The sequence below is a fragment of the Microtus oregoni genome, unplaced genomic scaffold (assembly GCF_018167655.1).
Source record: "Microtus oregoni isolate MIOR12 unplaced genomic scaffold, Mior012 000007F_ref0000211, whole genome shotgun sequence".
Taxonomy (NCBI): domain Eukaryota; kingdom Metazoa; phylum Chordata; class Mammalia; order Rodentia; family Cricetidae; genus Microtus; species Microtus oregoni.
The window spans coordinates 31,307,601-31,325,220 of record NW_024543066.1 but is presented as its reverse complement, the minus strand read 5'-3'; the positions used below and the strand labels follow the sequence as shown (position 1 = coordinate 31,325,220).

At 36.3% G+C, this 17,620-nt stretch overlaps 1 protein-coding gene across 2 annotated transcripts in view; it reads right to left on the bottom strand.

Annotated features, from left to right (window-relative positions):
- Positions 1-17,620, bottom strand: part of Adgrb3 (adhesion G protein-coupled receptor B3) — a 729,546-nt gene that overhangs the window by 49,976 nt on the left and 661,950 nt on the right. For both annotated transcript variants that reach the window (XM_041655382.1, XM_041655381.1), the window contains exons 20-23: positions 10,897-11,047; positions 8,517-8,586; positions 6,337-6,403; positions 4,166-4,251 (exon numbers count right to left, since the gene is read on the bottom strand). In XM_041655382.1, the coding sequence (XP_041511316.1) occupies positions 4,166-4,251; positions 6,337-6,403; positions 8,517-8,586; positions 10,897-11,047 (374 nt within the window). The remainder of the gene's footprint in view (positions 1-4,165; positions 4,252-6,336; positions 6,404-8,516; positions 8,587-10,896; positions 11,048-17,620) is intronic.

Genomic DNA, 17,620 nt, shown 5'->3' with positions numbered 1-17,620 from the left:
TATGGGTTTATTAGTACATAAACCTCCTAGAAAACCCAATAAGAAACAAACTGAATCAAAATTCAAAACTTTCCTGTGGCTAACTTCTGCGCTCCATGCCCACGCGGAGTTAACGTCTCCTATGTGTTTGCCATGTAAGTCTTTACATTCATGATAGAGTGGAGCTGTGTTATTGTGTATAGTAAGTGGGAGATGATGGAAGGCTTGATTTCTATTCAGGGAGTACACTCAGGTGTAAATGGCTCTCATGTGGGATAAGAAAACCTGAAGTCTATCAGATTGATTGGCAGATCTCATGAGGATAAAAACAACCAAATAAGGGTTTGCACTGAGGCTGTAAATCATCCACTTTCTGGATCTAACTAAGCAGGGTCTTTATGCCAACCACACATGTGCACAAACTCGAAGTGTGGTGTGTGTTTTCCCCTATGAGTAGTTCTATGACCTTGTTGAGTTTTGTTTCCAAAGTAGCACCCGGTTGAGTTTGCTCTCGTTGACTGCATAAATCTCTCTTATCTCCTCTCGAACCTTCTAATCAGAGGACCCAGACAGATGTCCTTTTTAAAATGTCATAGATGATTATGACAAACAAGTAGACAAGAACACAACTGCCAAAAATACACCTGAGTCTCTTTCTTGTTAAGCTTAAACACATTATTATTCAAAAGGCATGTAGTCATCATTTACTTTTCTTTTCACAAAACATACTAGATATTTCTCAGTTTAAGAGTACCTTCCCCCAGGCTCCGAGGCAAGATTGAAAAACCAAAGATTATGTAATAATAAGAATGATGATGCTGATGATGAGAATAATAATAATAATAATAATAATAATAATAATAATAATGTAATCACCCAAGATACAAATGTCTTAATCCTAAAAACCTGATTTAAGTATGAAATTTTCTGATAAATTTGAAGCAGGGTTCAAAGTACTTCATCTTTCTTTGAGACTTGCAGTGGTCTAAAAGGCCTACACATTCTTCCCTTACAGTAAACAAGTTGGGCAGCTTTGGCATACAAATGACAGGAATGGAGTAGAGTGAAACACCAAGAAAAATGTATTTTTCTATAGTTTATGTGATCTGTACATAAACTAATGAACCGTGGAAAACATATACTAGATTCTAAATTGAGTTCCTACCAATGTAAAATAAGCGTTTTTTTGTTATCAAGAGAATTATACACTCATAAAGTTATAAGCCTAAGCGATGATGAGACACAAAGTTGACTTGTCCATATTGTCTGATAAATACATTACCATCAGGGCACAAGATGTGGGCTGCTACCCCACTCTCCCCATGTTGTTCTGTCTGCTCTATCATTACCATAGACTTGGAGTCCACTGCGCTTGGCCCTTCTCAACTCATTCTATTATTTTTAGGAAAAGTTAGTTAACTATTTATTTTTAGTATCTAACATATTCCCTTGAAAAAAAGTATTCTCTCCTCCATTCGAAGAAAGTTCACAGAATGTGTTAAGGGTGTGGTGAGCTAACTTCCTTGATTTCAAGTAGATATAACAGAGCAGTTTAATACATTCTACAAGAAAACACCATTGAAAAGAAATTGAGAAAATATAATTTTTGTTTTGATATTCCAAAAATATACATTATAATTTATATTGTTTTTAATCATTCCCACTTTTTTTATATAATATATACTGTTATTTTCAATAACTCACCATTGGTTATTTTATGTATTAGAAAACGTTTAATATGGTTAAAATGTTACACAGCTTTTCAGGCTTGTTTTATTATTTATTAAACATTTATTCATTCATCCCTTTATAAATATTTATTAAGGACAAAACTTAGAAAGTTCTTAGAAGTGATTATAAAGTATAAGAAAGACAACAAATGCAGAAATAGAAAAAAATGGAAGAATGAATAATTAGGCCCTATATTTTACTTTAAATAATATAGTCTAGTTTCATAAAATACACTTCTCTTTATGTATATATCCAGCCAACCTGAAATAGCCAACTTGACAATTAGTGAAATCAATTATTAAGCCAGTCAGCATAAACCATGTTCATTGCCTTCTCAGTGCATCTGATTAAGTTCCTCTTTGATGTCTTTATTATGCTCGTCACTGCTTCTCTGAAGACTAAAAGTAACTTCACACATTCATCGTATTTTTTTGAAGTTTCCTTTATTCACACTTCAGATTAGAGAACAAATCTGAATCTATATCTACTGGGTCTACCTTAGAATTTGTGTTTGACAAATGTTGAAGCTTGGTCGTTACCTCGTTAGCTCTCCTGTGCTGGGGACAGTGATCATAAGTCTACCTGTAGAAAGACTTGAGTATCTTTGTAGAAGTCCCCATGTGAAGAGGAAGGCACCGAATCAGGGAAATTTATATGAATTCTAAGAATGCTTTTAAAATTAGGGGTTTTCAATTATAATTATCATTGCCAAATGTAAACCAAGCTTGACATGATGCACTAAACAATGAAGGGAGAAGAGAAACACTGGCCACGAGTTTGAGGAATCCTCAGCACTCTGTTGAGCTCATCTCCCTTTCTGACCTCAGTGTCTTGGATGATGAGGTCATGGTCAGGTACATTGCTCATGTTTTATTGCTCATTCCATTCATCATAAGATTCACTGTTTATTGGGTAAGGCCTGTCATTTGCTAATGTTCTTTTGAAAACATTATGCACATTACTTCATGTATCTAATGAGGCAAAAGCAATCTTCCTGTTTACTGGATGAGGAGACAGGGCATAGGAAAGATGAAGTAACGTGCCTCAAGACACATGTACAGCGATCGCACTAAAGAGTTATGACTTCGACTACCTGCTTTAGGAGTTGTTGATGCCACTGGTATCAGACTCAACATTTTCTATGCAGGACTTAGTCCAATGAGCAGAAGAAATGGTTACTCTATTCCAGCTACAGGTGGTAAGCTAACAAGGGTAAATCTGTGAAAAGCTCATGTCAAATGGAATAGAAAAGTCAGTGTCAACATCAAGTTGGGAAAGTTTAGAAACTAATCTGTAATGAAAAACAGTGTGTAATTTGAAAAGTTCCCCTGTGCCAGGACAGACCCTTCTTTGATTCTACTACTAGGGTTTTATGTGAGCAATATTGAGGTTTTTATTATTATTATTATTATTGAAAGCTGTTAAATTTAGTTTTTTACTAGGGAAAAGAACTGTCTAAGCTCTTACTTTATAATCATCTCATAAATTATAAGGACAGAAAGATTTTTAATTCATCACCAGTAAGTGATCACATATTATGATCGATAAAAAAATCATAAAATATTTAAAACAAACAATTATAAGAATATGCCTTGAATGAAGGTACTTTTTAATAGAAAGAAAAAAGTTGTCCCCCCCCCTTTTTTTTTGATCTTTCGAGGCAGGGTTTCTCCGTAGTTTTTGGTTCCTGTCCTGGAACTAGCTCTTGTAGACCAGGCTGGCCTCGAACTCACAGAGATCCGCCTGCCTCTGCCTCCCAAGTGCTGGGATTAAAGGCAGTTGTCCCCTTTTTTGACAGAAAAGATCCATGAGAAAATCAACAGCATCAATATCTCACTCAGATATCTACAAATCCTTAGAATGGGTTATCGCTGTAATCTAAAATGCTTCGATAAATCTACACAGGAGGTGTTGTTTGATATTGCAATAACAGTAAAAATGGGGCATCTGCTTTTATAGATATTGTAGATGGTAAATGAAAATTACAAATAACTGTTCTAGCAAATTTTAAATCTGTGACAAGAACAATGCTTGATAAGTATCCATTTTATATGAAATGTTTTATTTTGTTTTGTTTTTCTGGTCTACACAATTAGCTAGAGAGGAAAGAACAAACAAATAAATCACTTTTTTTCATTCAATTTAGATGTTTGGGGATCCAGTGTGAGTAAAGATTTGGGTTTTGAAATCCCTTATCTCAGGACAATTATCAAGACATAGTGTTAGATCTTAATAGATGGACAAGGAATGTGCATACTCCATATCTTCTCAACGGTCTGATTTATTGCTTATATTTAATACACAATATCAGAGAACCCTGAAATGGCAGAATCTACAGAAACATTAGCACATCAAGAGCAGAGTTTAAGGCCCAGACCCACATAGGTGACAACCCGGACCTGGACTATGGGATTTACTTGTAAAGAACCTTCAATATCCACCAATGGCAGCTTACCCGGCTCTGTGTTTGAGCTTTTTATCTAGGATTCCATCTCTGGAAACAAGTTTATTAAATACCAAAATGCCAATCACCATGTTGACCTGTCAAATAGAAACAAAGTTGACCTTTCAATGATACTGAAGGGGATCAGGACGCTGTTTCTCCAGTAAACAAGCCTTAACCCCTTACAGAGGGCAGGACTCTAAGGAGTGATGTGAATGACTTCTTAAAGGTGTAATGAGCATCTGAACAATGGTGCATGCCGGTAATATTTAGAGTCCACCAAATGCCATCTCATTTCCATGGTTTGCAGTTTAACGTGGCAAAATTAACCTTCGATTGCCTAGCTTTCAAAAGGCACCAACCCCCCTTCAATCTGGTCTTAGTCTTTCTAGGGAAACTGCATAAAACAATGGACTAAATGAGTTTTATTCCATTCTTTAAAGCCAAAGCATTTTAAATATCCAAGCAAGGGGCTGGGCTGAGTCTAGGCAGGTGAAGGGACTGAGGATTTTCCACTAGCAGAGAACACAGAATGGCTAGCTAGTCTCTGCAGCTGTGTTGTGGCTGCTTTCTCCCAGGTTTGGGGACTTTCTGATACACTCTTTTCTAGGAAGGGAAAGCCTATTCAATCTCCAGATTCCTTCAGAGGATGGAGACTGCCGTTAGGTCTTAAAATACACTCTCCTGAATGCATCTTTTCAACTTCTTTCAAAGACTCCTTACATGGCCTTTTGTATAATACTAATGACGTGAAATCAGTAAGAAAATGTTCTGCTGATAGAAGGCTGAAATCTGTCCACTTGCTGGTATGAGAAAGATCCCAAACCTTTCTGTTAATAAGTGATTTAGGAGACGTCACTCTTAGTGTCAGAGCAATATACCACTCATCAGAAGAATGTACCTTGTACTTCATTTTACTTGAACTAAGAGAAAATATAAGTTCTAGGGATTCTATTAATTAACAACTTAAAACATGAGAGAATTTATGACCAGTAGAGATCCATCATATTGGTGTTTCAATTGTATACATACTGGCTATTCCTTCATTATAGGATTATATGTATGTTAACCCAGCAGCTTAGGAAAATAACTCAAATAATTTGATTAAAAATCCAACACAACAAACAAAAGTGTTCCCAGTCGTTTCAAGTTCCCTATGCTTGTCTGTAACACTCATGTCTTCAGTGTTGTGGTTTGGTATTGTTTCTTTCTTGTAAACCATGGGCAATTTTTGTTCCCTGTTATAGCTTTGAAGAATGAAGGCTCTTTAAGAGAAGAAGCCTAAAATAGTGTTACTAAGAAAGAGGTTTCCAGTGTCCAAGTTATTGAATGAGCCATTCAAAGAACTGAAAGGTAATTATCTCGCAGATAGCCTAATTGAACAGTGATATGTGTCTTTGTATTTAATATATCTTTTTTTCCTCCTTCATTTTCGTCAGAATGATGAGTGATGAGAGAAGGAGGGGGACGGAGGTCGAGCAGGAGAGAGACAATGGAAAGAGAGTAGAAAATTTTACATCTTATAATTTTTAAAATTGGGAAACTATTTTGTTATTCTAAAAAGAAAATGATTAAAGTCTTTGTAGTTAACAGCTACTGGTGGTTTTTAAGTTGGAATAATATTGACCCACCAAAAATATCTGGAGTAGTGGTAGGCAAAGGGAAGGATGCTACTGAACATACTAGAATATGCAGGATCGACTGTGGAACAATGACATATCCATTCTAAAATGTTTCTATCACTGAGTTTGTGAAACTGACAGGTATGTATGTATACATATAGATGGATAAATGATAGGTAAAGATATTTGGAAATGGCAGTCTTGATTAATTTCCCTATTCATATATAAATACATTATACAAGATAAGATAGAGGTTTAATGATATAAAGGATGGGATTTTATATATTATAGAGGAAGGATTTATTGAAATTCACTTGAGCTTCTTCACATATCTGGAATCACTGTAGGAGGAATTCCACTCTCCCAAGTTTAATAACCTCCAATACTTAAATATGAATATTTTAGGGTAATATAAGATAGAAAGCAATTGATATTAAAATTGATGTAGTAAGTAGTTGGACTTTAAAATTTCCACCAAACGCTTTATCAAACTTCCCACTCTAAATGAGCCCCTGTAATCTTTCTGCTTTGCTAATCCATCAAGTGAGTTTCAGAGTTTACCAGGACAACAGCGGCTGCAGGTCCAACGAAGGCGTAGAGCAGTCCTCCTTCAAGCGACAGCCAGCAGCTAAAAATAGCATTAGAGAAAACTAACAAAAATCAGTGATAAGCATCAGGCCACTGGACTGTGGTGCAAGCAGCATCGGTTAGGATTTGACCTTGCAGTGTTGGCGCATTTCAAAAATTTGTAGCTTAATATTTAGAAGCCATAAAAAAAGTAGGATTACAGCATTTCATGAGGAGGAAACACTATCTACCCCTCACTACTGGGCTTTATCTTGAGGCAGTTAAAATATTTTAGACAAATATTCGTATAACACAATTTCTACTTTTATTTCTTGCAAAGAGATTATCCCAACAAATATTGCTTTACCTCCTTGGCTGACTTTTTCCGAGGGACTTCAGAATTGTAACAGCGTGTTTACAAAATCTTCCTTCAGGCTACTGAGATACTGGGAGAAAGTGTCTTAAAAGATATCGAGGAAGGAAATAGATAACTCATATTTGCATGTGTGTGTTTGTGTGTGTGTGTGTGTGTGTTTTCTTTTTTCCTTTAATTTTACTGTTTCCCAGACTACCATGAACATTCTCTGGAATAAGTTTGTGAATTAGAATGAGTGCAACTGTGTTTCTCCCATTAACTAATGTCACCAAGAGATGCAGGTTTGCATGGACAGCGCTGTGGAATTTTCGGGGGCGTGGTGGGGGGGATGTTCATGCTCTGAATCAAAAGGAAACGAAGAGGTCAGAGGGCACAGAACTGGGAGTTTGCAGATGGAGCATGTGCAGTTGCCCACAGTCCGGGCAGAGCTGAGGAGACAGTGAGGGGCTGTATCTCACGGCTGGTGTGGACCCAGGCCCGTACTCACACAACTATTTTCTGCTATTTGTCCCTTTCACCAATCAGTCCATGCAGCCAGTGAGCTGCCTTCAAAACTTACAATCTGTAGTGGTGACTGCACTGTGCCTCTTCTAACAATGATCTGCTCTATTATTATTGAGGGTGTAGTTCCATAAATCATGCATTTGCCAAAAACCAAAGAAAATGATACATTTAAGAGAATAAATGTGACTCTCTAAGTTATAGCTTAATTAAAACTTTAATCTAGTAGCGATATATACATACAAAAACATTGACAAACATATGTATATTTGTTTAAAGATAACACATGGCTTGGCATGCTTTTGAATTTTATAAACTTGAAAGTGGGACCCATAAACACTAGTAAGATGTTTTATAAATCTTTGATTTATACCTAAACAGTTACTTCAATAGAAAAAGTAATAACAAACCAATTATGTTATAGTAGTCCTTAAATAAACACAGCATTTTCTTTCAGTGATATTGACTGAATGAAAGAAAATCAAGACTCCCCAAATGAGGAGTTTCCCCAGCTCTAAGAAGGAGTCTTTGTGTGGGATGGGCAGGTGAAGTGATGCCCTTTTCTATGCTCTTAATTTGGTGAGTTCAACACGTGGCTTAATTACTAGTAATTCCTAATTTACACCTGGAAACAATTACAGAATGTCACGTTGTAACGTTTATTTATTCAGTAATATGTACACTCTCCATTTCTCAACTACATCCTCGATATGAAAACTGGCATCATAAACTATGAAAGTGTATTGCTTCAAATTAGAAACGTTACACCATAAATTGTTTCTTGGACTTTCTGAGCATCACAGGCATATGGTGGACATCACACCCCTTTCTAATTTCTTCCACAGTCTAGGCATCTTCTACTATAGAATCTGTCTCCTGACCAATCAATTGCAGCATAACACCACCACGTAACAACAAAACCTGCATTAATAATAGCTAGTGATAATAGACATCAGTGATGTCTGTAACTGAGAAAAGAGTCACATCCTAAAACACAATAATAGAAAAATAACATCAAGTTTTTACCAATTCTAACAGAGAGTATTTAAGTTTTGGAGTGTACAGTACATGTTGATGTATCTTTAAAGGAAAATATTTTGGTCTTAGGAAGAATTGGAAACAGGAATGAGGATTCTTAATAGTTGCATCACTTTCTTAACTTTTACGCATAGAAGTCACCTTCTAGCATTGCTAATGACTCCGTGACAAAGTGAATGGCATTAGGAGGCAAGACAAATAAAACCTGTTTGGTAACTTGCTTACTTATCACCATGGTTAGCATTATGGATGGACTTACTAGTGATCCGTGCCGTATCCCTTCGTCCTGGTGAAGCCTACAGATGTGGCTACTACTAAAGCTGGCAGTCCTGCAAAACAGCAAGGCGACATTGCATATTCAGGTGACATTTCATCTTCAGCTACAGTCACTTGTGCACACTTGCCCAGGACAGGCCTGGGCAGACTTTAGATACTCAGACCGCAGCAACTTCTGTTGGAAGAGTCACCTCGCAATGGATGTTTGTATTGCAAACTTTCAAGTGTGAGACTACAAGAGGCAGGTGGGATTTTAACTTAGTGCACTGCCCTGGTGTTGCTAGGTTACCACTGCATTTGACATGCTTTTAAAGGGAAGTAATAACACAGATTTAGTATATCTTTTAAGTTATTTTTTCCCTAGGGGTTTACATCATTATAAAGGAAATTTATAGTTAAAAATTAACCAGAAAGGCAGAAAACTGGATGCCCTGGTGTGATGGCCTGGCATAAGAGTGGAATATTCAGCTGGCCACATATTGATCCATTTCAAGTTTAACTTATAATAAGAGCCCCAAAATAATTTTCCCACTTAATAATTTCTTTTCAGTTTACTTATAACAGTAACGATGTACGAACAGAGAACGCAGTTACCTGAAAATCTAAACCAGCTCTAACCCTAAGACTTCCTTACTACATATATACACATATTTGGACATGCAGTATTTCTAAGCCGAACATGTTTACTCTTTCAGTTAAAATGAAATCCCCCAGTTGATCATCCTCTTGGTTCACCCTTCTGCCTGTCTCCCCATTCTTCTTGCTATTTCCTTTCTCCTGGGAGTCTACTCTGCTAAGAGTGTATAAATTCACCAGCTTTAAACACAGAACTGTGGGAGGCATGCCAACGTCACCACGTTTACACTCACAATATAAATTATGAGTATGAAACTCTTCGTCTCCTTCCTCTGCCTCACCCTCACCCTGCATGTTATCTGCTGACTGAATATTGTGATTGAATGATGGAGTTCATTAGAAGCAATCAAGCACACATGTATACCCTAACAATACCTAAGGAGTTAGTAATCTTTATTTCATATAAATTGGACTTCCTTTGTTTACTAAATTGATTTTGGCGCGTTTCTCTTCACTGATATTCTACACAACTTCTTTGCCGTACAGAGAATATTGATATTACCTGTAACTTTGCAACTTTTCAATCCCTTTCTTCAAGATCTTTAGTAGCAATATTAGATAAAGAAGCTCTTGGTTACTGGCAAGGAAATCATTCTTTAAGAAAGAGCTTCCTGTACTTGCCGTTTCTTCCTTCGATCTATGGTCCTAATTCACAACCAAAATGAACCTTGGTTCAGAACTGCCATCATTTAAGAAGGTCTTTGTCATGGAATCTAGATAAAAATCTTACCAAACTCCAAGTAGAACGTATTCTCTACCTTTCCATTTGCTTCTAAAAAGAGTCCTAATACATCAACTAAATATGAATACACCTGTGCTGAATGCTGGCAGATAACTGTTAAGTGGTTTTGATCGTGTGTTTCAGGATGAATTATTCTAGTCTTGGAATAAGTTCACTCGTTCAGAATTGCCCAGATTGTTTAGAACACCCTGTTCTCATTGTCTGCTATAACAGCGGCAGGATGTGAGCGAATGTGCACACATGTATGTGTGCGTATGTGTATGTCTATGTGTGTACTCATGTGAGTGGTCTCAGGGTGGGGATTTTAAAACTCAAATACAGACATGAAAAACCCTGTCTTTTTTTCTAAAACTAGATTTTTAAAAATTAATTATGCTTTCATTCAAACTGGTCCCATGAAATCACTGATCGTTGAGATGTCTATGCCATGAAGCAATTGGAAATGTTCCCCAATAATTATGGGCAGTGGATTAATTAATTCCTAGTATGGCAGCAATTGTACATTTCTACTTTTGAGAAACCCCTTACCTACATGTAAAGTTTCCTTGCCTCTCTGATGGTTCCTTCCTCCTCCCCTGTGCTTTTTTTTTTTTTTTTTTTTTTGGAATAGAACACATAGAGAATTTCTAGGGTTTTCTATATGTCCTGTGGACATCCTGATTTGGGTGCCCAAGCAATTCAAAGCATTTTGTGATTTCAGAAAATATCAGCAGGGAACACATTGTCTTTCTAACTTTAGGTAGCTCAGGTCTCAAGATACACAATGTAGTACACTGAATGTTTATTAGCTAAAATCTTTGATAATTATCCCATTATAAAGTTCCAAATGACCCCACGGACGTTTACAAAAGGGCTTCTTCTCTCACGTTTTTGCACTTCATGTTTCAAGTTAGATACCTTAGTAATGTGGCCACAATCACTTTTTACTATTTTCTGATGTCTCTCCCACTGTCACATGAGCAAAACATGAAAAGTATATGCTTACCCCATCCAAGGCACAGAAAGCGTTTCCGTATAAGGCGTGTCCTGATTTTTCCAGTTACAGCCATATATGACTGCCACGCTTCTGTCAAAACCCAACAGAATGAAGCCAGGAAGAAAAAATGCAAGAATGCAGTGGTGGTCGTGCAGATGCTCTGTGGAGACAGAAGGAAGCGCATGCTCAACCTGGGCAGGGACCTATGATTCAGAGGACCGGACTTTCCCTTCCCTATCCCTATCCTTCCTTTGTTCACAGACAATCCTACTCTGTAGTCCACACGGCCTTTAGCTTGTCATCCTCCTGCCTCAGCCTCTTGAGTTCTATGATTACAGGGTTCTGTGACTACTTTCCACTTGAAGAGGTTAAGTTCTGATGGAATTTTTGCTTTGAATAAAAGCGAAACTATTTACAGAAACTAGAACCCTTACCGGCTCTGGTCTCTATACTGTATACAATATGGGCAGCACAAAAATACGTGTCCTAATTCTATTTATGTTCTCAGTTTCTTTAATGAGGAGAACCCACACTATGCACTTAAACTCAAGGAAAATTAAAATTACTGCTTTAGTTGATTTTTTAAAGATAAAATTATGGAAATGGCACTTTCTTTAGTTTAAGAGGCAGACACGATGTATAATGGTTTTAGTTCCATTCTTTATCTCTCTTATTTAACCAGGGATTCTTCTTTTTTGTTTCATCTGTGTTGATGTGAAGATTATACTGGAAAGCTTAACAGCTTTTCACAAGAAAGAAAAAACACTTTGCTTTTATATGCATGTGATACCCGTTATAACAGTGAAATACAACAGAAGGTTCAGCCAATAGTCTAGAGCCAAGGTAGGTTGCAATGTAAAGTATTTAGTAGCTGCATTTGATGCTACTGCATTGCCCTGCCTGTCTTAATCAAGTAATTTTGAAGAGCTAATTGAGTCACTGGCAGTACACAGCTATGAGTTCATAGATATTTGTCTTCATGCAATCTAATCATCCTAAATGCGTGGGCCATTAGCAATGCCTTGTCTACAAACGAACAGCAGCTTCATTTTAGTAAAAGCTGCTACTTATTTCCCTATTGGTACGACTTCTTTGTGTATATCTTGTTGTAATACAACTCCTCATAAAGCAGAACCAGCAACAGAAACAATTTCTTTCTTCGTCGGTCATCCATTCCAGAAATTAAAAATAGACAAAGACGTTAGGCCACTAATTAGACATTAGCAGGCTTGAAGGCACTAGAGATGGCCTCCTCCCTCATAGTCAATGAAGTATAAAACAAGAATCAAGAAATGCAGGGCTCTAGCACTGATCAGAGGATGGCATCCTGACCTATATTTCCGTCTCAGGGAAGAGATGTGATGTCTTGAACGGCCTAATTGATAACTGGTTTCTTGGGGTCCTGACTTTTTTCAAAGACTTTAAGAATCAGTGCGAATGGGCCTGTGTCACTGGGGAGGAAAGCTGTCTGTTCCAGGGATTTTAAGAATCGTACAAAGCACACATTGGTTGTTGTTACTGTTGTTCACGGGTTATATTTGCCAAGGTGTAGTAGCATAACTTCTAAATGACAACTTTTTAAAGAACAATTTTCAAGTGACCACTATTATTTTCCATAAATGCTATCAGTTCCCACAAGCACCATTATTCTGATGTGCAAAAATTCAAATTCTTTAATCTCTTTTCCCCATACTCTCCACACTTGACATCAGTAACCCTGCAGATCAAATACTCTCTAAGGTCTCACCAGGATGAGACATTTCCCCCTGTTAAACCTCAAACTCTAAGCACCTCTTTCAGATTCCTATGCTGGCACCTTTTCAACCATTGCGATCACCTGACCCACCTCAGTGACTTCGGCCACAAAGCCCTCTCTTTGTACCCCTCTCAGTTGGCTCTCAACTCCCATGATAGGTGGGTCCTCATACATCACAATTCCAGATTTGTGACTCACTAGCTCCTCAGTTCGTCACTGACATTTGTTTTGCTGGCCTTGTCAAATTAGGCTCTACTCTTGAACTGTCACGGATGATGAGAACTATTCTATCACAAAAGTCAAAAGCAGATTTAATTTAGTAAATTAATTTTTTATGCTGCTATTTTCTTGATGTGTAGCCTTTACCCCCAATTCTTAGGAAAAGTAGAAAATGTTTTCTGAAGGCAACTGAGGTAAACATATTACTTCTAATGAACCAGAAGCTGCGAGTAATCCTAAATTACAAAAAAAAAAAAAAAAACAAAAAACAAAACAAAACCTAGATAAATCACACTGCAGGTTGGTATTCCAGCCCTGTGCTGGGTATCTGGATAAGAACACCACAGAAAGAAGATAAAGGATGAAAATATGTAAATGTCAAGGAAGGCCTAACATCGGTACAGTAGTACTTCTTGAACAGAGCAATAAAGAAATGGAAAGAAAGAACAGCATTTAGGGACTATCATGGAAGAATTTTTCAGAACTGAATGCAATCTTGGCTACGGGGTAGATTAAACAGGAAAGGCACACATACACACACCAACAAACACACATTCCTAAATACACTGCTGTGAAATTGTTAACATCTGGAATGAGACTAAAATTTAAAAGTGTTCAGAATTTAAATAATGATAACTTACAAAGGAGTAAGAATCAGAGGGATATTAAATTTCTTGTGAGCCACCCAGGATCCAAGAAGACAGTGAAAAAGTGTCCTTGTTCTAATGAAAGAGAACTTTGAAGTTAGAAGTCTACACCTAGGCAAACTATTATCCAAGTGACAGGCAGAGATATATTTTTAGAATTGAAAGGGACTTTGAAGTTCATTATTTTAAGGTTCTCTCTGAAAGAATTTCTAGGCAATATAAACCACCAATAATGACTTCAAGAGGAGAGAATGGGATCAGTAAAAGATAGCAAACAAAAGCAATAAAATATATTGAATCTAAATAAAATTTTATTTAATATATTTCATATAATCTTAAAAATACAGCTTTCTAGATACAGAATTCAAAAATAATAGCAGTGAGGGTCAAAAGGGAATAGACATGAGGGCTACAAGGAAACAGAGAAAAATAAGAACATGCCAAACCTCTGTTTTCCCCTTCTGGCATGTTGGAGATACTGAGTGATATATGACAGATATATTTGAACATTTATGATCACTATGATAAATTAAGATAGTCATTATAAAGTATTAACAATATATTTAGTAGTTAACAAAAGAAAAATAAAAGTAAGAGACATCATTACATTCAATTAAAGGTAAGGAAAAAGGAAAAAAAAACCAAAATTCTGATACATGGGAAAATGTTTTTAAAAATAGCATAAATCACAATAGCTTTAAACTTCAATAGTGGTCAAATTTCTTGATAAGTTAAGATACACATCAAGTTCTTTGTGACTTGTCCCTTCCTGATGCCTGGAATCTCCTTCAATTTTGCTTCCAAAGAAATCCTGATTCCCAGAGCTAATAAATGGAATTATTAAAACCTTGAGCCTCTATGATCTTACATAAAACTACAGTTTTTTAAAAAAATGTTCTTTAAGTGTTTCTGTATCTTAAAAGTTCTGGAATACTGTAAGGCATCTAATTAAAGATCTCGACAATTGACTTAATTGCTGTTGAGTTAGTTTCAGGAAATTGTGTTTTCCATGGGAGTTATCCATGTCATGTGTATTTCAATCTGTTAGAATATAATTTTATATCAGAAATGGAAAGGGGGACATAACAACAGACACAGAGGAAATACAGAGAATCATCAGGTCATATTTCAAAAATTTGTACTCTATAAAATTGGACAACATAAGGGAAATGGAAAACTTTCTGGATAAATACCATTTACCAAAATTAAATCAAGACCAGATAAGAAAATTAAATATCTGTAACTGCTAAAGAAATACAAAGTCATCAAAAGTCTCCCAAACAAAAAAAAAAAGCCCAGGACCAGATGGTTTCAGCTCAGAATTCTACAAGATTTTCAAAGAATAATTAATACCAATACTCTTCAAATTGCTTCACACAATAGAAACAAATGGAACATTGCTAAACCCTTTTTATGAGGCTACAATTACCTTGATACACAAACCACAGAAAGACATTACTAAGAAAGAGACAAATTACAGACAAATCTCACTCATGAACATTAATGCAAAAATACTAAATAAAATACTGGCAAATAGAATCCAAGAACACATCAGAACCATTATCCACCATGATCAAGTTGGCTTTATTCCAGAGATTCAGGGATGGTTCAACATATGAAAATTTGTCAACACAATCTTCCATATAAACAAATTGATAAATAAAAACCATTAGATGCTGAAAATACAACATCAACAAATACAACATCTCTTTATGATAAAGGTCTTGGAGAGAGCAGGGATACAGGGAACATACCTAAACATAATTAAGGCAATATACAGCAAGCCAGCAGCCAACATCAAACTAAATGGAGAAAAACTCACAGTGATCCCACTGAAATCAAAAACAAGACAAAGTTGTCCACTCTCTCCATATCTATTCAATATAGTTCTTGAGGTTCTAGCTAGAGCAATACGATAACAAAAGGAGATCAAAGGGATACAAATTGGAAAAGAAGTCAAACTCTATTTGCTGATGATATGATAGTTTGCATAAGCAACCCCAAAAATTTTACCAAGGAACTTCTATAACTCATAAACACTTTCAGTAATGTAGCAAAATAAAAGATAAACTCAAAAATCATTAGCTCTCCTTTACACTTATGATAAATAGACTGAAAAAGAAATCAGAGAAACATCATCCTTCACAATAGCCACAAATAACATAAAATATCTTGGAGTAACTCTTGTTTGACAAGAACTTTAAATCTTTGAAGAAAGAAATTGAAGAAGACACCAAAAAATGAAAAGATCTACCATGTTCTTGGGTAGGTAGAATTAACAATTCTATTAGGTAAAAATGGTAATCTTATGAAAAGCAATCTACAGATTTAATGCAATGCCATCAAAATCCGAGCAAAATTCTTCACAAACTTCAAAAGAATAGTTCTCAACTTCATATGAAAAAGCAAAAAGCCATATAGCCAAAACAATCCTGTACAATAAAAGAATTTCTGGAGGCATCACAATCCCTGACTTCAAACTTTACTATAGAGCTACAGTACTGAAAACAGCCTGGTATTGACATAAGAACAGACAGGAGGACAGATGGAACCGAATCAAAGACCCAGATAATAATCCACACACTTTTGAGTACCTGATTTTTGACAAAGTAGCAAAAAATATCAAATGGAATAAAAGAAAGCATATTTAACAAATGCTGCCGGCATAACTGGATAGCAACATGTAGAAGAATGAAAAATAGACCCATATCTATCACCATGCGCAAAACTCAAGTCCAAATGGATCAAAGACCTCAACATAAAGCCAGTCACACTGAATCTCATAGAAGAGAAAGTGGGAAGTACACTTGAAAACATTGGCACAGGAGACCACTTCCTAAATATAACCCCAATAGCACAGACACCGAGATAAACAATCAATAAATGGGACCTTCTGAAACTGAAAAGCTTCTGTAAAGCAAAAAACACGATCAACAAGACAAAATGACAGCACACAGAATAGGAAAATATCTTCACCAACCCCACATCAGACAAAGGTCTGATCTCCAAAATACACAAAGAGGTCAAGAAATTGGTCATCAAAAGAACAAACAACCAAATTTAAAAAATGGAGTACAGACCTAAACAGAGAGCTCTCAACAGAGGAATCTAAAATGGCTGAAAGACACTTAAGGAAATGTTCAACATCCTTAGTCATCAGAGAAATGCAAATCAAAACTACTCTGAGATTCCATCTTACACTGACCAAGAATGGTCACTGGTAAGAATGGGCAAGATCAAAAACACTGCTGACAACTTATGCTGGAGAGGATGTGGGGTAAAGGTAACACTCCTCCATTGCTGGTGGGATTGCAAGCTGGTACAGCCCCCTTGAATAGCTGTATGATGATTTCACAGAAAATTAGGAAATAACCTTCCTCAAGACCCAGCAATACCACTTTTTGTTATATATCCAAAGGATGCTTAATTGTACCACAAGGACATGTGCTCAACTATGTTCATAGCAGCTTTGTCATAGCTAGAACCTGGAAACAACCTAAATGCCCCTTGACCGAAAATGGATAAGAAAAATGTGGTACATTTACATAATGGAGTACTACACAGCAGAGAAAAAGAATGACATCTTGAAATTTGAAGGCAAATGGATGGAGCTAGAAAACATCAGATTGAGTGAGGTAACCCAGACCCAGAAAGACAATTATCATATGTACTCACTCATAAGCAGTTTTTAAACATAAATCAAAAAAACCCAGCCTACAAATCATAATCCCAGAGAACATAGACAACAATGAGAACCCTAAGAGAGACATACATGGATCTAATCTTCATGGGTACTAGAAAAAGACAAAATATCCTGAGTAAATTGGGAGCATGGAGACCATGGGAGAGGCTTGAAGGGGAGGGGAGAGGCAGGGAGGAGAGCAGAGAAAAATGTATATCTCATGAAATCAATAAAAATGAATATGATTTTATACAATTCTTTTTTTTACAACTTAAACCATTTCATTTCTAATGTTGCTTACTCGTGTTTTTCCTTTCTTTCTTATTAGTTAATTTTTTGAAACAGGAATTCACTTAATTAGTTTTTGCCTTCTGAGTACTGGGAACGCAGGCAAGCTTGCACTTTCATTTCTTATTCGATCTATTGAGA